General features: G+C 36.3%; 1 protein-coding gene across 1 annotated transcript in view; it reads right to left on the bottom strand.

The window, feature by feature from the left end:
* Positions 1–25,325, bottom strand: part of ADAMTS19 (ADAM metallopeptidase with thrombospondin type 1 motif 19) — a 284,954-nt gene that overhangs the window by 226,304 nt on the left and 33,325 nt on the right. Inside the window, exon 3 of the mRNA XM_060091906.1 lies at positions 665–830. Coding sequence (XP_059947889.1) covers positions 665–830 — 166 coding nt within the window. The remainder of the gene's footprint in view (positions 1–664; positions 831–25,325) is intronic.

Here is a 25,325-nt window from a genome sequence, read left to right as displayed (position 1 = left end):
AAACAGAGACCATGATTTGATGGTTGGAAATGTTTACGAGCCACTGAAACTTCCAGATTTAAAGTATTCTGATACAGAGAATAAAATTCAAAGAAGTAAATCTTGACTCTTCTTCCTATTCCTCTGCTAATTTTAACCTTCAAGATGATTTTTACTTGAGTCAAATAGAAAAAGAAGAAAAAAGTAGAAGCTGCTTCTGGTCAAAGTAAAGAGATATCTATGATGTTCTCAGGGAGGTGGACTGAAATAAGACCATGAGCTCACAGTATTCAGTTTCAGGGAATCTGGAATTCTCTCGGTGTCATTTCTATTCCACTGAGGGGAACAGTATCCCATGAGTATCCCTCTTGAGGGATATAGAGCATGTAATATATTAATATCTGAAGTCCTTTTTAGTTTCTATTTTTTGATATTAAAATGTACTATTTCATAGAAAAACTAAAAGATAAGTCTAAAAAAGATATGTAATTGTCATTAACCAAGAGAGATTCCACATTAAAAAAGATAAAGCTGGTGGATGGATGGATAGACAGAAAGACAGAAAGGGAGGGAGGGAGGGGTGGGAAAGGAAGGAAGGAAGAGAGGGAGGGAGGGAGGGGGGATTTATTAAAGGATTCATCTCACATTGCATATTTAGTTAAACCCTTTTAGGAGAAGGCATTACCTGGAATGACACCACAGTAATGACCGTGAGGAGCTGACTTCTCTGTGGCTTTTTCCTCCATGGACCTTTTCTGCCTATATACACGGTGTGGGTGACCCGTTATGGCCATTGTATCATTGAGTGGTTCAATAAATATGAAGTCCTCATTGAGCTGTATGAATCCCATCTGGAATATATAACATAGAAAGATACGTATGAAATATCATTCGAATAAGTTACTTTCTGGGTTCTCCCACTCACACTCACTCTGTTTTCTTCCACGTATGTGCATACGTTTTTCTAGGGAAGCTATGTTAGCCACCCCGCTAATAAGGTAACTGTCTTCCCATTTTACTACTTCATCTTTAGGTACTTTATTGCACTAGCATAAACTTCATTTAGTTAGCCTTAGCCTATGTGGGTGGGAGGCTAGATGCCAGCAACAGATGCATAGTAAAAATTCTGGAATGTTAAAGGCTCACTTTGGGAGACCCATGGGGTCACTTACATGTACAGCATGTACAGAAGAGCAATATAGTTTTTAATTGCATACACAGGACAGTACAACATTTTGACAATCATTATTTAATAAAATAGTTCATGTAACATACCACAGTAAATGTAGGACACATAACATTAAAGTTATTATATAAAATACTCTTAAGGCTTCTACTAAACATTTCTGAAAACCCTTGAACAATAAATTACAGAAAAAATGAAGCATCACTTACATAAACAAGTTTCATTTCATACAATGCCATATTTTAAAGTTAGCCAGTTGTGGACAGAGGGCTAAAAACTGTAGAATATGATTATGATCAGCAAAAAGAACTTATAACAAGTAGGTATTCTTTTACTATACTGAAGTTAAGCCTAGTCATTTCTTCCCTTCCTTTTTTAGAATATAAATTTGAATTATAACTAGGAAAATGTTTTACATGGAAGAATATATAACTTGATCTTCCCAATTTTCATTGTTTTACTCTACTGCAATATATATATAATGTATATTTGATTTATATTAACTCTTTAGCAAACATTTTTTAAGAAATAATTCCCTAGAACCTGCATTATTCATACCCAGTATGCTAATATGAAAGTTATCAAATATTGTTTTGCATTAACTTTATAAAAATCATATACAGTTCATTTTAATTTGATTCACATATAATAAGCATAGTAATATAATTATGTCTTCAGATACAGTAATTGTTCCAAACTGAATATATATATATATATATATATATTTTTTTTTTTTTTTTTTTTTTTTTTTTTTTTTGCGGTATGCGGGCCTCTCACTGTTGTGGCCTCTCCCGTTGCGGAGCACAGGCTCCGGATGCGCAGGCCCAGCGGCCATGGCTCACGGGCCCAGCCGCTCCGCGGCATATGGGATCCTCCCAGACCGGGGCACGAACCCGTATCCCCTGCATCGGCAGGCGGACTCTCAACCACTGCGCCACCAGGGAGGCCCCAAACTGAATATATTTTTAAAATCTAGGTAAAAAAACCTTTTCCTTAGAAGAAGAGGTCTTTTTGTTTTGTTTTAATTGCTAAAGTGTATTGCATCTTCTATATGGCAAGACCAGGTGATTGCCAATATGCTTATTTTATTCTGTACATTTTACTCTTTATATCAGAATAAAGATACAAGATACCTCTTCTTCAGGTATCTTCTATCTTCATTATAAGATAACTAAAGAATAAATCTAAAAATCCTCATCAACTTCATTTTATTGAAGTTTTTATATCACTAATAAAATTCTCAAGTACTAGGATGGCAGCTCCACCACCTAGACTTGTCCCCTTCCCCTCTCTCTCTTCCTGCCTTTTCCTGTCTCTTTCCCAGTTTCTCCCTCTCCCTCTCTTGTTCACACACACATGTGCACACATGCACGCACACATACATCATTTGTGGGTGGGGATAATGCAAAAAAGAGTTACTCTAATGATTCTTTCAAAATATCAGGCAAGTATATATTTGGGCAATTTTTGTGTAATTTTAATATGACTTTCAATGAGTTCTTTTATTTTCCATATATGTTTTCATTCTCTCAAATATGAAATCAGCTTGAATTTTAAAGTAATTACATGAAACACACAATTTTTCCCTAGAGCCTAATTTGATGGGAATAAAAGAGAGTATCAAATATTTTTAAATTTAAGTAATAATTGTTAAAGATGTAGTACATCTACACATGGATTGATAAGCAGTGTCATATGATCATTGATCCAGATTGTGAAAATACAGAATTGTGTTTCTCTTGTCTTATACGTAAATGTGATTCTGAGGTTCAGTCAGTATTCAAGGCCACTAATAAAACTGACAGTGTGACTGATGACTAAGATAATAATTGTTATGATGCTCAGTTTCCCTAAATCATAAATTTGCAATCTGATATATTCTTTCAACAGGTTATAAGCATGGTAAGATTTATACCCATAAACCCTATAAAATTTAATTGCATACTATCATATAAAATTTAATGACCTCAAGAACAGATTCTGGATTTAAGATTATTTTGGTTCATAACCTACTACTAGCATGTAACTATGAGAAAGTTACAGCATCTTTATACAACAGCTTCATAGCATTGTTTGGATTATTTTTTAAAAGCATTTTTTAAGCATATGTAATGCTCCTGTCATAGAATCTGATACTGAGTAACCCGCTCAATAAATGTTCATTATAATTTTTATTTTATTAATAAGGATAATCATAATAAATATAAGCAGCCAAACATTTGAGATTGGACTGAAGAGCTCAGAGAGTCCAAAGAATTAAAATTTATTTGTCTTTGTATCCCCACACTAGCATATTAAATACTGTCTCAAATAAATGTGGTCTTATATTTTTAGTTACCATTTGGAAACCTCTTCATAACACAGCATTCTCTGTTGTGTTAGGATTTTAACTACACACATTTTTAAAAACAAGGTCACTTTTAAAAAGAAAAAAATGTTTGAATCATTATAAATGATGACTCATTCATTCAACACATATTTACTGTCTGATCACAGCGTGCCAGACTCATTTCACTCTAGGGCATATTTAGCATCAAGTGTTCAGGTTCTCTACAGGGAAGGGTTTTCTATCTGAGACCAGAATACTATCTAACAGCAGAGGAAGTGTTCTAGCTTGGGTTGGTATCTTTCAAGCAGAATTGCAGGAAATTATCAAGTTTTCTGTGTCCTCACAAAGGGCTCACCTATTCCACTAACAAAATGGATTGTTTTATCTGTGCTATGAACTTACAAGCCATGGAAAAACACAAATTCACATCAACCTCTCTTTAAAAGTCCTGTGTTTGACAAACCACAATTAGGCAGCATGCACTTTAGTGCAAATATTGTCCTTTCAATTTTAGAAGGGAAGAAAATTAATTGTGCATTGACATGGCACAATACAGTCTCTAAAATAAATGCAAGCTATATAATAATTTTCTCCCAGATTGCCCTTTTTAGATTTTTCAAAATGATTTTAACAATTTTGAGATATTTCATGCAAACATTTGGAAATGAAATTAAAAGTTGTTCCCTGTCTTGTTCCAGTCATCATGTACATTTTCTCATACAATGGCATCTGTTCTATTGTCACTGAATCTTATTCTCTGATTTGACAATTTAGCAAACATTTCAGTATTTTGCAAATCTACCACTGCTTATGTGAAAATACGTTACCAGCCATTTCTTGTCTTACTGGTTCTGATATTTGACTTTCTCTATTTAGATGCCCCTGTGCTTTTTAAAACAACCATTAACACTGATCTCCATGAAGGTGTACTGACACTGCCACCAACTTCTAATTACAATATGAAATTTGATTTGGCCAATGTGCATAGATTTTTATATACTGCTGCTTCAATTCACCAAATACAAACGTTTCATTTGTTCAAATTCAAATTAACTATGTCTACTAAAGAGATGGACAGAGTCTAAAGTCCTAATGCATATGTCACAAGCATAAATTAAAAATGACTAAAAAAATTAGAAAGCAACCTGGCACTCTCCAGTCTTGCTTCCATTCCTACCAGGTTAACGACTTCAGTTCCCCTGCCTCACTTCCTATTCACTTAAGGAACTGAAGCACTACTATAACTACTACCTTGTTTTCTTTTCATTCTTCTATGTTCCTTTCTGGAAATTTTCTTTATTTTCCAGAACCTCAGTTTTCTAGCTAAACTTTGTGTGGACTAGCTGAATGTATATATCTGAGGCTCAAACTGCATATGGTGAGGGTCTTTAATAATATCCTATTTTAAAAAATATACAGCATATCATAAGAAGTAAATACCATTAGTGTGTGGTAGATCATTATAATTTCAGGCTGTAAGAAGACTGGAGGGATAACAGAATTTGGATAAAACTAGGGGAAAGTTGCTCCTTATAAGAGGGTAGAGGGCAAAGAGGATGTGGAATCTAGGAAATAGTTTAAGAAGATGCCTGGCTTGAGTAGAGAAATAGGAAAATGTAGCCAAAAAGTAAGATGAACCAATATAATTGAAAACATTAAATGACAAAGTTCTTGACAGGAAAAGGAAAATCAATGTCCTGAGGGTCTGAAGATTTTTAGCCTATTGTCTGACTATAAAGTATATTAGAGAATCTCTGAGATAGAAGCATAAGTGTTTGACTTCTAAAAAGCAGTAACAAGTTGCTGAAAGGATCTGGCATCAGTATACTGCTTGTAAAAATATTTTATACAAATGTCTTATACTCTACATGATGTGTACTTCACACATGTTAAGTTTGACTATTTTTGAAAAAATTCTCTTGTATGGTAATGCTATAGTATACATCTCATTAAGTAAAGTATATAGTTTAAAACGTAAGCATAATATAGGGATTGACATAAATTATAATAGTATAAATTTATTTTATGCTTTATTCAAATAAAACATCATTTTCAATATTCCTGTAAATGGGAGTGGTTTTTCATGCCTTTGCATATTCTATACATACACATAAATCTGCAGGAAAACACACTTCTGATGCTGTATTTATCCTATTACCATATCATACTAAAATACTCTGCTGACTCGATCTTTTCAAGGTTTCTGCTTTACACCGTGAGGATCAACTCCAAATGAAGATATATAAGTTATAAGATCATGATAAACTTTTGCCTACTTCTCCACTTAAACTTCACATATAACCACCACAGACAAATTTTATTGTGTGAACAAAGTTTATATTTTAACAATTTCAGAATAACTTTTAGTTGCACGATCACACTTGGTACACTGCACATGCTGTTTTCTCTTTCCAGAAAGTCACTGTTGGTACGGAGAGTTATTTCTTCAAAATCAAGCCAACCCTATCCTCTCTCCAAAGTAACCACCGCCTGCTCTATGCACTTCTGTGCCTTTTCTGTTCTTTCACTATTAGGCCCCCTGTAAATGTTGCTTGCAGGACCCTCTGATTAGATCATGAGCTATTTCAGGGAATGCTTGGGGTGTAGTGCTCATCATCAGGCCTCAATGAGCAAGGACTGGACATAGCAGGTGCTCAGGCAATGCTGTTTTAACTCAATGCATTCTTCCCTTTTGAGATAAAAGAAAATGTATCCATTTGCTGCTCTGAACAACATTCTACCTGTGACTCCATCTGGGGGAAATTACAATTTGATTTCTTCCTCTGGCATTTCCAGTGTTGCTTTCCTGGTGTGTCCAAGTTTTATCTTTAGGAAAAGTTTTCATGTGACCACACTGTTAACATCATTCCATTTACTTTCCCTGCCAAAGGGGCTTCAAAAAGAATCATGAAATGACAATGGTAGAAGGAAACTTAGAATCATCCGGCCATCTGGAGTTTTGAAATCAAGAAAACCAAGGCTTAGAAATCTTGCATGACTTGCCTAAAATCACACAGAGAGTTCATGGGAATGTCAGGGCTAGAAGCTAAGCCTCCCAATTTCCAAATTGATATCTGGTTTTAATACATCACTCTAATAAATCTGCTCGCTACCTACCTTCTCCTTACATTTCCACCCACATTCTAGTTTCCCCCACTGAACTGGAGAACTGTTCTGAGGCCACCCATCATGCCCTTTCCTTTATTCTCCTCCCTCGGGCATTTGACCCTTGACAACTTTTCTCCTCCACGAATATTCCATGACTCTACGTCTCTTGTTCTCTAGCAACTGTTTCTATTTCCTTAAACAGATCCTGTTCCTCACTCCAAAACAGGTCTCCAGTCAGCAATCGTTTCTCTGCATTTATCCCTCCCAAGGGATTTATAACCCCCAATGGAAATGATTCCCAAACCCCCCATACCCAGGCCACTGCTTCCATTGCATGGACATCCCCCCACACTAGTACCTCCTCTCTAAGTCTGTATCTCTATGCATGACCCTTTTCTGGTTACCCAGGCTAAAAAGCTATATAGTCCTTTCCTCTTCCCTTTTCAAACTTATTTTAAAATATTTATAAGAAAACAAGAATAGAAGAAAATAACATGCCTGTATGCCAGACACTGTATATACCTTATTTCATTTAATCAAACAGCCAGCTTGGGATACCTATGTTAATGTCACACGTTTTATAGTTGCAAAAAAACCAAGTTTCAAAAAGAGTTATCATGTCCTAAGGTCACCAATCAGTGTGTGGTGAGGACAGGATTCAAACCAAAGGCCGCCTGGCTTGGAGCACATGCTGCCTCTGTGAGGCTATCTGAAAAGGCTAGGCCTGCCACAAGGCTGCTGCTCCAAATAACTCTCATCTTCAAAAACTTCTGCACTGAGGATCTGACGTCAACCACAACACCTCACAGATGGTAGATGTCCAAAATTTGATATCAAGAGCAAGGCCAGGCCCCATCCCTCACAAAGCAGAAGACAAAAGTACCGCATTAGGCTCTGAACTTTATCTTGAGCTGACTGTTTTATGTGATCAGCCTGTGAGCTGCCAAAGGCACACTGGCCTTCTGAGTGTGCCGAGGGTTTCATCTCCAGGCCTCCTTCAATGGTGGAAACCCAATCACTCCCCCATGGCAGATTTGGGAGAACAGTTCAAGGTTTCATTTTTCTTTCCTTCTTTCTTTCTTTCAATTCTCTCTTCTGTTTTTTTTTCCTTAAAATTGCTTTCTGATCATAAAATCAGAACTTTTAAATAGCAGAATATTTTAAAAATATAGTTAAAAAAAAGAAAATAGTCATCCCAAATCCCATCATATAGAATTCTACATGTATGTATATACATATTTCTTTCTAGTCTACTAACATATACACATAAGTGTCTATGTATCTGTATGTGTGCATGTGTGTACCTATACACATGTATACACATGTTAAAGTTTCATATTCTACTTTATTTTCCCACAAGAAAAGCTTAATAACGATTTTGTTTCTTAATAGTATCAAATAATCTTTATAAGTTGGTTTTTAATTGCTGAATAATAACTTATCTTCTAAATATATCATAATCTTATTAGCTATTCATTCATGCAACCCTCTACTCAACAAAATGCTTATGAGTATGAACTTTGTACATTTAGAGCTCAGGGTGTAGCAGTGAACAAGGCTGAAAAGCCCTGTTACCAACTATCACCTCAGGAGGGAAGACAATGTGCTATTTGTTCAACTGGGTCAAAGTTACACATAAAATTTCTCCATCAACATTTGTTAATAAGCTTTACATTGATGGTTTGTACACTTATTTATGTCTGTGTTCTATGTCACAATAAAAACCAAGGTTACAATATAGCTTGGAAGTATCTCACCAGCTACCTAAGGAAAAAGGCAGGAGCTGAAAGTGAACATTCAGAGAAGATGAACTAATTCTCCTCCAAGAACAAGTAAGTGAAAGATCTCAGGGGCTCAGGAGCAGATATGAAGACGAAAGCCTCCTAAGAACCCATAAATGTGGCCCATGAGAGTGAGAGAGTCCACTGTAGGCACCTGTCATAAAGCTCAGCCACACCACTCATGACCCCACAGGTCACCTAAGCACCCTTCTCCTTCTTATTTCCCTTAGAGCTTCAATCCTAGGGGATGCAGAGGAACCCCAGGGTGCTGAGCAGGAGGGTGACAGCTCTAGTTAGGGAATAATGAGGACCTGAATCCGTGTCCCCATTCCTCACTGCAGGTGATGAGTTCTCAGAAAGCCTGAATGTGGAGAGCGTGCGTCAGAGAGAAATGTTAAATTTACGTGAATTTGGATGTTTTGATGATCATAGGATAAATATTCTGATTACCAAACAGAGACTTTTGTGACTAAATTCACCAGGGGACTTCTCAAAACCTGAGAGTAAACAACACCAGAAGGAAGATCAGAGGAACAAATATGAACAAACAAAATGCAAACTACTTGTTTTATTATGATAATCCTTGAGTCCTATTTACTCAATGAAAAGTTATAAACATATAATATGAACTCAGCTGCCAAATACTATGAAGGGGTGAGAGAGTGATGTGGGGATGGCCTTTTGGGTGAGGTGACATCTGAGCAGGGACGTACAGTATGGGAGACGGCCAGGCCAAGATGTAGGGGGGAGGACATTTTAGGTAAAGAGAGAAACCAAGACCCTGAGATGAGAACAAGCTTAGAACATTTAAGGAAAAGCAAAGCTAGGGCAGCTGGAGCAGCGTGATATATGGGAAATGATAATTAGAAAGGAACCCAGGGCCTTAACCCATAGCAGTGTCAACTTATGGGATTAGTTATTTAGAAATAAACCTTGATGAAATCCTACTTTGGTTTTTAGCCCATCTACCTTTTCTTAGACACTGGTTACAGATCTTACCATGGGATGCCTCATGATGGCCTTCTGTGTTATGTTCTTTCAACAGAGTCTTATTTTATCTACATAATAATTACACAGGGATAGATTTCACTTCTACAATTGAGAAAAATATGCTTTCTCTCCTGTTTTCTTGAGAACCATTGCCTTCTTCTAACTTTTCCCCAACATTTGACAGATATGGATTTTAAAAAATTTCAAAAATGTTCCTTTTTAACTCCATTATAAACATCACAAGTATGATAATAAATAGAAGCTGTTGTATGTTAAAGAAGTGAAAAGGAAGGGTAAAAACTGGTAAAGTGGAAAATGAATGCTCCATCCTAACATTTAGTTATCCAAAATAATTGATTTTTTGATTCATATAATGGTTATCTATTTTCTCATTTTATAGTACAATTTCTACTCAAATCAAGAAAAGCTATTGATTTTCATATACTTTCTTATATCCATTCACTTTAATATAATCTATTAGTGGTTATAATGACTTTTTTATTAATCCACTGATGTCTATGCATTCTTTAAATAAGCAAAAAAACAAGCTGAGAAGTAGTAAATTCAGTTTTAAATCTACTTCTAAGTTTATCAATCAGTCTAGCCAAAAGCTATTATGTTCCACTGTAGCTTCCTGGTGCTTATTAATGTTCATTACAAATGTACCTACTAAATACCCACAACATGGCAGTAGGCAAGGCACTGAGGATTCAAAGATGAAGACAGATTTAACTTGCATTTTCATGGATCTTATATATTAGGGAGAAAGGCAAGAAAAAAATAAAGTATTCAGACAAATATACTTAGGATGATATAAAGTGTGAAAAGTATCATTAAAGAAACAAACAAGGATCTGAGAGAAACAGAGCACAGGTTAGGATACAAGAGAGGGTAGCCCAATAAGACCTATCTAAGGAGATAACATTAGAGGCAAGACCTAAAGAAGGAGCCAGCCATAGGAAACAGAATATAAGTGAAAGAAGAGTGGTATTTTAGGTGCAGGAGGCCATATACCAAGGCTATGACCCTGGAAGATAGATGGGAGGAACTCAATGTGTCAACTTTGAGTTTATAAAAGTGCAAAATTTAAAATTATTACTTATAACAATATATGCTTGTGTTTCATATGTTTATGTCACAGTAAAACTTATTTTTTAAAGGAGAAACAAAGACTAAACAATAGAACCATATTACTTAGCAATACAGAGGCAAAGTAAGTACTAAAAGAAATGCAACTTCTCCTAAAGGACAGAAATCAAAGATGGAAAGGAGGGGGCAAGAGAGTTCATTTTTTACACCATAATTTTTGCAGTAAGTATTGACTTTTCTAACAATATATATGAATGACTTAGATTACATTTTAATTTAATAGAGAGGTTGAAATAGAGGGACACAAGACTTGTTGGGAGGCTACTGCAGTGATCAAAGCAATAAATAATGGTGGCATCAGTTTAAAGTCTATCAGTGAGAAATACCTATAGATAAATCAGAATACAGTTAAAGAAGTGATGTGGAGATGGAAGTGGTGGCAGGAGTCACAGAGAAATAATTATTGCAGCAAAAACAGAACAGAGGGGTTGGCAGGGCATGACTCTTGTAGAGCTCTGAAGACCATGATAAGACATTTAGATTGTATTTGAAGTATAACTGGAAGCAACTGACAGTGTACGGCGTAATCTGATACATTTTTAAGAAAGTCATTCTTGTTCTTTTTTGGAAAGCAGACTATAGGGTGACAAGAGTAGAATCAGGGAGACCAGTTTGAAGTCAGTAATAGTTCAAGTGCAAGATCATGATGGGTAGACCAAGAAAGCAACACATGGTGGCTGAACTAAGGATGTGGACAAAAGTAAACACATTTGAGATTAATTTTGGCTTCTCATACAAACCAGAGAGCAACCACCCAAGTTTGTTAATGTTTTAGATGTTTGTACACAGAGGGACAATAACACAGAGAATGATGGATGACTCCAGAGTTTCTGGCTTAGGTTCTCAAAAAAGGGAGATAAATGTTTGTAATTGAGATAAAAATGTCAAATACTTAGGATGAAATTTAGATTTTCGGGGCAGATAATCAAAATATCTGATGGGGCTGTCTTAGGTTTGATATATCTGTGAAACCTCTAATTAGAGAAATCAAGTAGACAGTTGGGGTGTGGAGCTTTGTGGAGAGTCTTAACCTAGAGACATGTATCTGGGAGCTGCCAACATAAAGATAATTTTTCAATTCACAGTGATGAGTGATGTTATCCAGAAAGAGAATATAGAGAGAGAACAGAAGAGAGCTTAAGACCAAACCTGATGACCCTAACACTGAGGAGAGTAGCAATTAGCAAAGGAGACTGAGGAGGAAGGGCTAGCGAGGTTAAAGGAAAAGTAGGAGCTTGTACAGCTGACTTTTCAAAATCAGAATTAACTCTTTCTCGAAATGGCTTTAAAGAAAAGAGAGGAATAAGTTCTTATTCGGTTCACTCTGAAGAAGCTCTTACCCTGTCTAACCCATAGTGCCCAAGTTAAAAATGAGTAGTCCTACACATGATAATCAAACACATGTGTTCATGCTGCTGTTAAATTCAGCAACAGAAACTGAGCCAAAGAACATTCTCTTGCCTGTATCAATCAGGGTTCTCAAAAGTCATAACAGTGTGAGTTTCTTTTGCTGAAAATGAGAGAATTCTATGTGTTCCATTTTGTTGAGTCATTCAGAGAATTTAAATGTATTAACTAACTTTGCCTGACCTGTAATTTTTTGGAAAAGGTGGCTTCCAACTTGCCACCCACCCTAGCACTTAATGAGTTGGTGCACATTTGGCTGTGCACCTAGCTCTTAAAGGGTTAGTCTCCAGGCGACTGTTCAGAGCCCCTCACCATGGTGATGCGCACTCACAGCACTTATCTCATGCAATTCCAGCCCAGTTATGTGCTTTAAGTGGAACTGAATGAGACCACTGAGAAAGCTGCACAGCTGTGATTTGGGGAAGTACTCATCACTGCCAGGTCTTACTGGTGACCTCACAATTAACAGAGACGTTGCCAGCCTCCTACATACCCCTAGAGAGTAGATACGAATTCATTTAACCATGGAAACAAGATTAGCGGAGCAAACTACTCAAGAGCCATAGCACTGGTACTCAAAGACATGGAAAATGTGCTGCAACTTATTTTCCAGATTCAAGAAAGGTTAAATAAATACAATAATTCATAAGTTCAACAATATTTACACACTGTGTGTCAGCTCTTATGCTAGATGCTGGAAACACAGCAGGGCACAAAATGGTCATTTTAAAACAGACAAGCTTAAGTATCTTTTTTAATAATTAAGGAGTTTACTTACTGTGGATGTTCAGTCCTCTTTCCCATTTGCAACCCCATCAGCAAAACATGGGGGGTTTTCCCCAACCTAGAACCCTTGGATAATTCAAATAGTTTCCCCTAGCCCTATTTTGATGGCATTAAGTAATATCCAAGAAATTACCTTGGTGGTTTTTTCCCTTAAAGGGAGCAATAAATCTTGGACCAACAAAGTTCTTTCTCACATGGCCTGTTTCTTAACTACAAGATCCTCAAATGCAAACGTCTGACTAGTGAGAGCAGAAAGAACACACTTTTGCTTTTTTTCTTTACTGTCTCTTTCATACATGTCCCATCAGTGAGTACAGAGGCTCAAGAAGCTCATATACTATCAGGCTGATTTATTAGAGATTACTTTCGGAGGTCATACACCTGAAGAGCCAAAATAATCTGGTATCAACCAGGAAGCCATTGCGTTCTGTACATACCTGACTACATCAGGAATATTATGTCTGAGCATCACATTATAAGTAAAAGCATATCCAAACAAGAAATTAGGGGTCAGTTTGTTCCAAATTCCACCCAGAGAAGAAATTGATTTGTCAACATCCCTGATAAATATTTAATATTCTGGGCTTCCCTGGTGGCGCGGTGGTTGAGAGTCCACCTGCCAATGCAGGGGACACGGGTTCGTGCCCTGGTCCGGGAAGATCCCACATGCCGTGGAGCGGCTGGGCCCGTGAGCCATGGCTGTGGAGCCTGCACGTCCGGAGCCTGTGCTCCACAACGGGAGAGGCCACAACAGTGAGAGGCCCGCATACCGCAAAAAAAAAAAAAAAAAAAAAAAAAAATATATATATATATATATATATATATATATATATTTAATATTCTGTTTATGCATTTCAATCATGAATAGAACAATCACCACTCTGAAGCAATGTAGGCCTCTACTGGACAGAGGTTAACTCTCAGAAAGATTATTATAAAAGGTCCAAAAGGCTTTCTTCAAAACTACTTTAAACCAGGAGTCCTGATTCTGCATCCTAAGCCCCTTTTCGCATTCATATAACAAATACTCTCATGGCCTCTCTGTATGTGTGCAGTTTCTCTAACCATTCCTGATATGAAATAGGTTCCCTACCCTTCTTCATCCTTTTCATTTTACATATTCTCTAGTTTATACATGTCACTCTTAGGTTTGATTTTAAAATACGGAAGTGAATATTAAATGAAAAATGTCCTTAGAACAGAGGATGAGTTGAAAAAACAGACTGCAAGAAAACTAACATTAAAAGCTTGGTACAGACTGGTACAGGATAATGACTGGAAAGTGTTTCAATTTATTACTTTTTATCATTCTTTATTAGGAAATATTTCAAATTTGCGGACATATATGGGATATATAGAGTGCCCAGTAACCCACTTCTATTATTTAAGAGATGTTAACATTTACTTGCGGTAGATTATTTTTTAAAAACCTAACAATTCATTGATTCAGTTGAAGTAGACCTGCACACCTTCCCGAAACAAATCCCTTTCTCTTACTGCTCAGAGGTAACTACTACACTGAAGACGTGCCTATCTTTTGCACTCATGTTTTAAACTTTCACTACATATTGACTCACTATTACAAGTATAGCAGTGAACATACTTGTACCACTCCAGTGGCTGAATTGAGGATAGACTACAGAGGGGGAGACTGTCATACTGAGTGAAGTAAATCAGACAGAAAGATAAATATCATATGATATCACTTATACATGAAACCTAAAAAAAATAAAGGGGACAAATGAACTCATTTACAAAACAGAAGTGGAGTCATGGATATAGAAGACAAACTCATGGTTACCAGGGGATAAGGGGGTGAGCAGGGGATAAATTGGGAGATTGGAACTGACATTTACACACTACTATATATAAAATAGATAACTAATAAGAACCTGCTGTATAGTACGGAGAACTTTACTCAATACTCTGTAATGGCCTATATGGGAAAAGAATCAAAAAAAAAAAAAAAGAGTGGAGGGGTTTCCCTGGTGGCGCAGTGGTTAAGAATCCACCTGCCAGTGCAGGGGACACGGGTTCGAGACCTGGTCCGGGAAGATCCCACATGCCGCAGAGCAACTAAGCCCGTGCACCACAACTACTGAGCCTGTGCACCACAATTACTGAACCTGTGCTCTAGAGCCCACGAGCCAGAACTACTGATCCCACGTGCCACAAATACTGAAGCCCGCGTGCCTAGAGCCTGTGCTCCGCAACAAGGGAAGCCGTTGCAATGAGAAACCTGCGCACTGCAACGAAGAGTAGCCCCTGCTCGACGCAACTAGAGAAAGCCTGTGCTCAGCAACGAATACCCAGTGCAGCCAAAAAAATAAATTAAATAAATTTTAAAACTAAAACAAAATTCCTTTAAAAAAAAAGAGTGGATATATGTATAACTGATTAACTTTGCTGTATACCTGAAACTAACACAACATTGTAAATCAAGTATACTCCAATAAAAAAATTTTTTAATTACAAAAACTGAATCTGAATCACTGAGCTGTACACCAGAAACTAAATTAACATTGTAAATCAACTATACTTTAATTTAAAAAACCACATTAAAAAGAAAAAGAAGTGATTGGTGGCTTGAGCTAGGGTAGTATTAATGACAAAGGAGTTCATCAGATTCAGGATAAATTTTGAAGATAGAGCAAAGAGATAATACAATGTTTGAATGTGCATTTTGAAAGAAAGAGAGGAATTCAAGACCACAATATTATTTTGACCTTTGCCAAATGGAAATACATAGTTGACCATCAATAAGACAAAGAATAATGTGGGGAGAGCAGGTTGGGGGGTTGGGCCGGGGGAGAATCAACAGTTTGGAACATGCCGAGTTTAATATTATCTATTAGACCTCATGTTGAAATGTCAAATAGGTAGCTAGACATACAAACTGGGAGCTCAGCAGAGAGGTCTGAACTAGAGTTACTTATTTTGGAGTCACTGACATATAGTTGGCATTTAAACCCTGAGAATGGATAAGATCGACAAATAAGTATAGAGAGAGAAGACAAAAAAAAAGGCCCATGACTGAGCCCTAGGGCACACCAGTGTAAAGAAGGTGCAGAGAATAGGAATACTCAATGAAGCAGCCTGAGAGGGAGCATGTGAATTCTGGATGGCAAGTGATAAAAATACATATTAAGAAGGAGGAAGGGCACGGTTAGCGCTCTCCAATGCTGCTGATAGAGAAGATGAAGACTGAAAATCAGTAGCCCTAAGTAAATATTTCTATCAGCTCCGTATCCTTTGTCCTTTGCAGTTAACTATTCTGAAATATAGACACTTACTTGTTTATAATTTGAATAAAAATTTAGATACAACTACCATTCAATTCCTTATTTCATTAATGCTAAATGCAATATAAATTTAGCATTAATGGGAAAACTGTCCAATCTCAAAATTCATCACACATACTTATGGATTTTGCAACTTTAACACTGATGAATGGAATCTCTGTGGCATGAAAGGAAACTGAAATGAGGAAAAATAAAATATTTGAGAGCACTCCACTATGAACAGACAGAGAAGTAACTAGGGTGTAATTCTTGTGAAATAGATAATACATGGTAATCTTCACTTCTGTCATCTATCTTGGTTCTAATAAAGTGCAAGAGTTATGCCATTTTATTTCATCTAAACTTTTACTTAAACTAACGGTAGAACTTGTTTATTCTTGTAAGTTTTATATTGTCATATGCAGCCAAGCTATTAAAAATACTCTGGGATTTTAACTCCATGAGCCAACAAATTAGCAAATGCTTATAGATTCTTAGGATTTCCAAATTGAATGAGAAGCATATTAATGCTGTTATCTAAGAGACTGATTAAAATTATTGTATAGGCAGAGTCAAATACAGAGGCATGATGCTTCCTAGAAACCTCTTTCCCCGTTGATATTAGTACTCTTAAGATAACTTCATTTAAATAGTTAGAAATCTACCTAAATACTCTCATCCCAAATGATTAAAGAGTTACTTTTAAAAGATAACTACAAAGCATCTTACTTAAAAGAAAAAGAAAAGTTATTCAAAACTCTGAAAGGAGATCTTTAGCTGAACTTAAACTAAAAATGCAAAATGAATTGAGAAAACATTTATAATAAATATAATAAATATGATCACGTCAATTCTGTAAATGACAATGGCTAAGACCCTAACAGCCAAATGAGCAAATGATCTGTACAATTCACAAAGGAAGAAGACAGGGCTTCCCTGGTGGTGCAGTGGTTAAGAATCCACGTGCCAATGCAGGGGACACAGGTTCGAACCCTGGTCCGGGAAGATCCCACATGACACGGAGCAACTAAGCCCGTGCACCACAACTACTGAGCTCGTGTGCCACAACTACTGAAGCCCACGCACCTAGAGCCTGTGCTCCACAACAAGAGAAACCACCACAATGAGAAGCCCGCACACCACAATGAAGAGTAGACCCTGCTTGCTGCAACTAGAGAAAGCCTGTGCACAGCAACGAAGACCCAACACAGCCAAAAATAAAAATAAACAAATAAATAATTTTATTAAAAAAAGAAAACAAATAGAGAAACAGGCATAGAACAGTGGTCATTCCTGGCTAGTAATTAAAGGAATGTAAATTGCCACAATCAGGGACAATTTCACTGTTTCAAATAGTAGTTTTACAAATAAGCATATAAAATTATACTTCATATTGGCTAAAATAGTCAGCCTGGTGCGCTCAGAATTTGCTAGTGGCCTCATAGCTTAGTTCCCTCTGGAAGGTCCTTGTAGAACCATGTTACTTACAGCTTTGGACTCAGCAATTGCAGTTCTGGTAATTTATTCTTTGGATATACTCAAAATAAGAACTTCTTGCTTGGTTTTATTAAAATCAACCGTATAAAAGTATTAAAGAAAAATATATGGAAGAGATATGATTATAACTTTGGAGTAGGTAAAATCTTCTGAAAGAAGTATCACAAAGTAGCAACCACATAGGATAATATTCACGATTCAAATTTGTAAAATAAATGGAAGCCATTTGGAGTCCACCATTAAGGAAATAATAAGCAAAATTACGGTATATTCAGGGAAAACAAATGTTATAGCCTCTTTAAATTTGACTTCACTGAAGTCTATGTGGCAATACTGTAAAATGCATGTAATATGTTGTTTCTTTAAAGATGTATGTACACTTTAATTTGAACTTTTAAAACAACTCAAAAAATTATAGGGAAACAAACTGGTAATAAAAACAGTATACTAAAATTACAACTGTTTAGAAGTAGTGGAAATATGAACATGTCTCTCTTTTAAAAAATTTTTATGATTACACTATTCTCATAATAAATATATATGTATTTAAGTATATTAAATATATATATATGTACACACATACACTGACCTTTAATTACACAAGCAATACACAAGGTCTCCAACAAAATGGTTTTCAAAATTATAAATAAGTTTAAAGATCTCTTTGATCACCATCCTCAATCACAGACCCCTTCACTTACCTCCAAAAATATTCACTATTATCAATTTGATCTAATTCCTTCTAGATCTTTTTATATCTTTATACATACACATGTAGACACACACCAGAAAATGCATAGTACAGTGAGTTCTTTTTAACATAAATAGCAACATAATTTATGCGTCGTTCTACAACTTGCTTTTTATTCAAATTCAGCTCTGTAGTTGGAGACTTTGGAGAAATCTTTGGAGAAGAAGAGGCCTTCTTAAAGAAGCACCAAAATGCAGCAATCATATTGGACAATATTATCAAATTTGACCACATTAAAAAGTAGAAACGTTGTATGACAAAACATAAACAAACTTGGCAGATGGAAGAAAATACTTGCAACATATATAACAAAGGAATTTTCTTTACTAACATGTAATTCTGAGATAGAAAGGTAATCCAGTAGAAGAATTCCCAAATTACATGACAGGAAATCCTTAGTAGAAGAAACCCTAGTGGCCGATGACATAAAAAGATGATCAACCTGTCCAATAACCAAGGAAATTAAAATGGAAACAATAACAGAATGCTATTTGACAGTATAAATTGGTATAAATCCTTTGGAGAGCAATTTTGTACTATCTCTTAAATGAAAATGTACATACTTAATGCCTCAGCAGTTTCACAAAAAAGAAAATACTTGCACACATGCATAAGTGAAAGGGCAAGTACAAGACTGGGAGTGCAAATTGTTTCTCACCATTAAAAAAATAAATAAAACAACCTAAATGACCTCAGTATGGATCAATCTATAAGAATAAGATGGTTATAGGGCTTCCCTGGTGGCGCAGCGGTTGAGAGTCCGCCTGCCGATGCAGGGGACACGGGTTCGTGCCCTGGTCCGGGAAGATCCCACATGCCGTGGAGTGGCTGGGCCCGTGAGCCATGGCCGCTGAGCCTGCGCGTCCAGAGCCTGTGCTCTGCAGTGGGGGAGGCCACGGCAGTGGGAGGCCCGCGTACCACAAAAAAAAAAAAAAAAAAAAGAATAAGATGGTTATAAAATATACATTTTTAAAAGATAAGTAATAGCTATTTAGTATTTACTCCGCAAATTCTCTATTTCTAACCTGAAATGACACATTGGCACTAGAATACATGGATTTATTTGAAAAATTAGAGGTTCTCTTATCTCACTACCTACCAAGACTTCATTTCCATTTGGCCAGCATTTATCATTCATATGCTTGAAATTAGTTATGTTAATTAAGGTTTTGGTTGATTTGGTAGAGTCAACATATTAATTTGAGTGCTTCATTTGCCTTTCATAAAATATTATGAATTTATTCTCCCCTTGTAAAAGTACTTAGCCCACTCCCTAGACTGTGAACATGCATGTTCTCTTCTTACTCCTATTTTCTACACGGTCTTCTGAAATTTTTGAAGGCCATGTAGGAAATTGAAGGCTATAGGAAAACAAGCAAATCATCATCTCTGTGGGCGTGCATTTTATAGTTACTCTGATCACTTGGCCATGGGAAGTCACTATGTCACTTATCTTGTCACTTATCTATGTACTTGAAGGAAGTGCTACAGTCCTTTTGGAGATCAGTTCCTGGATGGTATTTTTGTACTAAAAATTTGAAAGAAATTTTGGGGAAAGAATGTTGGTGAGAAAATTTTAATTAACTGCTCAATCAACCAACAGACATTTCCTGAATGCAAGTGGTAATTAGTTTTATACATTTTCTCTCAAACCTATTTTAACAAATTAATGTAGAAACTGCACATGGGTACACTATTACTTATTTTAACCTAATTTAACATTCTGCATTCACTTAATTAATTTCAAAATAAGTAGCATTTTGAAAGATCTAGAAAATTATTTACTGAATTGACCAAAACATTTTCTATCTCTATTTACCATCTCCATTTTATTTAACAAACACATTTATAGTCCTTACAATGATGACGGACACAGATATATCATAAGTAACTTAAAAGATGAAGATGAAAGAAATTAAAGATGATACAAGCAGATGGAAAGATATACCATGTTCTTGGATTGGAAGAATCAACATTGTGAAAATGACTCTACTACCCAAAGCAATCTACAGATTCAATGCAATCCCTATTAAACTACCACTAGCATTTATCACAGAACTAGAACAAAAAATTTCACAATCTGTACGGAAACACAAAAGACCCCAAATAGCCAAAGCAATCTTGAGAAAGAGAAAGGGAGCTGGAGGAATCAGGCTCCCTGATTTCAGACTATACTACGAAGCTACAGTAATCAAGACAGTATGGTACTGGCACAAAAACAGAAAGATAGATCAATGGAACAGGATAGAAAGCCCAGAGATAAACCCACGCACATATGGTCACCTTATCTTTGATAAAGGAGGCAGGAATGTACAGTGGAGAAAAGACAGCCTCTTCAATAAGTGGTGCTGGGAAAACTGGACAGGGACATGTAAAAGTATGGGATTAGATCACTCCCTAACACCATACACAAAAATAAGCTCAAAATGGATTAAAGACCTAAGTGTAAGGCCCGAAACTATCAAACTCTTAGAGGAAAACATAGGCAGAACACTCTATGACTTAAATCACAGCAAGATCCTTTTGGACCCACCTCCTAGAGAAATGGAAATAAAAACAAAGATAAACAAATGGGACCTAATGAAACTTCAAAGCTTTTGCACAGCAAAGGAAACCATAAACAAGACCAAAGGACAACCCTCAGAATGGGAGAAAGTATTTGCAAATGAAGCAACTGACAAAGGATTAATCTCCAAAATTTATAAGCAGCTCATGCAGCTCAATAACAAAAAAACAAACAACCCAATCCAAAAATGGGCAGAAGACCTAAATAGACATTTCTCCAAAGAAGTTATACAGACTGCAACAAACACATGAAAGAATGCTCAATATCATTAATCATTAGAGAAATGCAAATCAAAACTACAATGAGATATCATCTCACACTGGTCAGAATGGCCATCATCAAAAAATCTAGAAACAATAAATGCTGGAGATGGTGTGGAGAAAAGGGAACACTCCTGCACTGCTGGTGGGAATATGAATTGGTACAGCCACTATGGAGAACAGTATGGAGGTTCCTTAAAAAACTACAAATAGAACTACCATATGACCCAGCAATCCCACTACTGGGCATATACCCTGAGAAAACCATAATTCAAAGAGAGTCATGTATCAAAATGTTCACTGCAACTCTATTTACAATAGCCAGGAGATGGAAACAACCTAAGTGTCCATCATCCGATGAATGGATAAAGATGTGGCACATATATACAATGGAATATTACTCAGCCATAAAGAGAAATGAAATTGAGCTATTTGTAATGAGGTGGATAGACCTAGAGTCTGTCATACAGAGTGAAATAAGTCAGAAAGAGAAAGACAAATACTGTATGCTAACACATATATATGGAATTTAAGGAAAAAAATGTTATGAAGAAACTAGGGGTTAGACAGGAATAAAGACACAGACCTACTAGAGAATGGACTTGAGGATATGGGGAGGGGGAAGGGTAAGCTGTGACAAAGCGAGAGAGAGGCATGGACATATATACACTACCAAACGTAAAGTAGATAGCTAGAGGGAAGCAGCCGCATAGCACAGGGAGATCAGCTTGGTGCTTTGTGACCGCCTAGAGGCGTGGGATAGGGAGGGTGGGAGGGAGGGAGACGAAAAAAAATAAAAAACGATGAAGATATCGAAGCACTCTGAGGTTAAGTAAACTGTCTAAGGTAACACAGCTAGCAGGGAGTACAGGGGAGCGTGGATTCAAAACCACACACTTTGGCTCCTGAGTCCACACTTCTAATTTAAAGGAGCCAAGAGTACTCCAAAAGTAAGCTTGCTTCCTCTGGCATTTCATTTTCAAACATTAATGACTACGTTTTTTTGTTTTCCCCTCAAACTGACTACTGAACTCCTAAAAAGAAAAAACTATTTAGTTTTAGCTGCATGTAAAATGAGCTTTTCCTAAATGGAGGGTTTTTTTTGGGGGTGGGGGTGTTAGGTTGTTGCATATGAAATTGCTTTTTATTGCAGGTCAAATATTCATATTAACAATTTCATACAATTCAACCTATCCACAGGAAACCTCAAGCATAAAGGAAAAGGCAAAGGACATGGCACTGGAAGACCAAACTCAACATCTGCTCCATCACGTGGGACCTGTGTGAGCTTAAGCAAGTAATATAACTTCAGTGGTCCTTGTTTTCCCCATTGGTAGTGTGGGAATACTAAGATCTGTTGATCATGGCTACTGAAACTTGACAGTTTAATCTGTAAAATGTTCTCATCAACTATAACATACAAAACAAACAGTATGTACTATTCTAAAGAACAGTGCCAAAGCCCTAATTACAAAAGGTGGACACTTCCAAAGCATTTGCCTAACTCAAAACATGCTTCCTACAAAATATAAAAATAAGCCATCTCAGGAAATTATAACTGAATTATTCATCCACCCAGAAAACTAAGAGCCAATGGCCCTGATCAGGTTCTCATAAAAGATAAAACGGAAGGTCTGATATCACTGAATTAAAAAATGAAAGGTTAGGTGCTCTGTAGTTTTGTCTGAAAACTGAAGCTGCCACGGGCCATTGGATATTGAACAAAATGGGCTTCTTCACCACGACTTCATGGAGCATCCCACCACACGCTGTGAGATGAGATCACCTTAGTTACCCAAAGGATCTTATAGACTAACATGTTCCAAATCAGGGATAGGAACACAAGGAACAGCACAGAAAACAGCATTTCAGGGCTTCCCTGGTGGCGCGGTGGTTGAGAGTCCGTCTGCTGATGCAGGGGACACGGGTTCATGCCCCGGTCCGGGAAGATCCCACATGCCGTGGAGCGGCTGGGCCCGTGAGCCATGGCCGCTAAGCCTGCGCATCCGGAGCCTGTTCTCCGCAACGGGAGAGGCCACGACAGTGAGAGGCCCGCATACCGCAAAAAAAAACAGAACAAAAACAAAAAAAAACCCAGCATTTCAGAGCAACTCTTTCCTTCAACAGGCACTGTTTTCTCTCATATCATGTTTCTTTTTCCATATGATAATAAGCTTCAAAATGAGAAGAGCCACAAATTGTTTTAATTAAGTATATAAATCACACTTTACTTTTCATATGGGCACTCAATCAGTGTTGGCCTTAAATGATAATGACATCAGAATTGTTATCTACTGACTTGGATAGTAAACCAAAACCACAAAATAAAGTTAAACAGGCTCAGCTGTAACTTTAAAGCCTGACCTTCACAGACTACTGAGGCTTTTAAACATTTTAAAATATATTCTATACTTTGTATTAATTTCCTTAAACATCATTCATGAGTTTAAAGAAACTCGTGCCAAATTTGGTTCACTTTTCAGCCTTAGGATCTGGGCTGATGGTTGGCAGACAAAATATATTTAAGTGGCTGCATAAAGCTTCGTCTGGACAAAAGCAACATTAAGAATGAAATTAAAGCAACCCTTTCCTATCTTACAAATAACATTTCCTATCCATTAATGAAATGATATATGTGAAAGCACTTTACACAACTATAAATCCCTACTGAAAGTAAACTATTCCTGTGCTCTACCTTACAAAGTCCTAAGTACTTTACCTCTAGATAATTAAGATTTTCATTTCAACATAAAAGCCTAGTATATTTCCTTTGTTATGACTATTAATAGGGTCTCTTACAAAAAATAAAGGCTAAAAATCCTACCACCCACACAACATTGCCTTATGCTTCCTTTTGGTCTTGCAATTTGTCTGTGACATTATTATTTTCAACTTGTCCAATATGTAGACTTCAAATCCATATACTGGTATGAATCCCTTCAGGTTTAATTCAACACTACCCACAAGAATACATACCAATGATCGTTTTCACTAATTCAGTAATGTGCCAGGATAAACTGCTTTAAAGAGTTGAAGACACATGTTTTACTGAATTAGACTCTTAATTAGCAAGGACACAGACCATTCCTACAGACAAACTGAAATTGATTATTTCAACAAACTGAGATTAATTATTTCAAACTGAGAAAATTTCATCCAGAAAATGGTATGCTAATTCACTAAGACGACCAAAACAAAAGTATAAAAGTATTTATTATTTTACATAAAAAGAAAAGCATAAAACTTTAAAATCCAACTATATTAATTAGCATTATATATAATTATATTATCTATTATGTATATATTATGATCCATGAATAGAAATATGACCATTTACAAGTGGATCAAGACACCGTGCAAAATAACAAATGTTGGTGAGGATGTGGAGAAAAGGGAACCCTTGCACACTGTTGGTGGAAATGTAAATTGGTTCAGCCACTGTGCAAAACATTATGGAGGCTTTTCAAAAAACTAAAAATAGAACTACCATATGACCCAGCAATTCCACTCCTGGGTATATATCTGGAAAAATGAAAACACTAATTTGAAAAGATACATGCAACCCAATGTTCATAGCAGCATTATTTACAATTGCCGAGATATGGAAGCAGCCTAAATGTCCATCAACAGATGAATGGATGAAGAAGATGAGGTGTATATATATACAATGGAATACTACTCAGCAGTAAAAAAAAAAAAAAAAAAAGAATGAAATTTTGCAACTTGTAGTGACATGGATGGACTTGGAGGGCATTATGTTCAGTGAAATAAGTCAGACAGAGAAAGACAAATACCATACGATACCACTTATATGTGGAATCTAAAAATACAACAAACTAGTGACTATAATAAAAAAGAAGCAGACTCAAAGATATAAAGAACAAACCAGTGGTTACCAATGAAAAGAGGTGGGAGGAGGGCAAAAGTAGGGGTAAGAGATTAAGAAACACAAACTACCATGTATAAGATAAGCTACAAGGATATATTGTACAATATGGGGAATATATTTTATTATATTTTATTATTTTATTATATTTTATTATAATTATAAATGGAGTATAACCTTTAAAAATTTTGAATCACTACATTGTACACCTGTAACTTACATAATATTGTACATCAACTATACTTCAAGAAAAAAAGTCTAAAAGAAAAGACTGCAAAATGGTAAGCTGCATCTGCCCTATGTTCTAAAAACATATAAATATACATTACATATTATAAAACATACTTTTATTAAATTTAAAAACAGACC

Source organism: Mesoplodon densirostris, chromosome 3 (genome assembly GCF_025265405.1).
Source record: "Mesoplodon densirostris isolate mMesDen1 chromosome 3, mMesDen1 primary haplotype, whole genome shotgun sequence".
NCBI lineage: Eukaryota > Metazoa > Chordata > Mammalia > Artiodactyla > Ziphiidae > Mesoplodon > Mesoplodon densirostris.
Note: the sequence above shows the minus strand (reverse complement) of the source record. Positions and strands in the feature narration are given on the sequence as shown.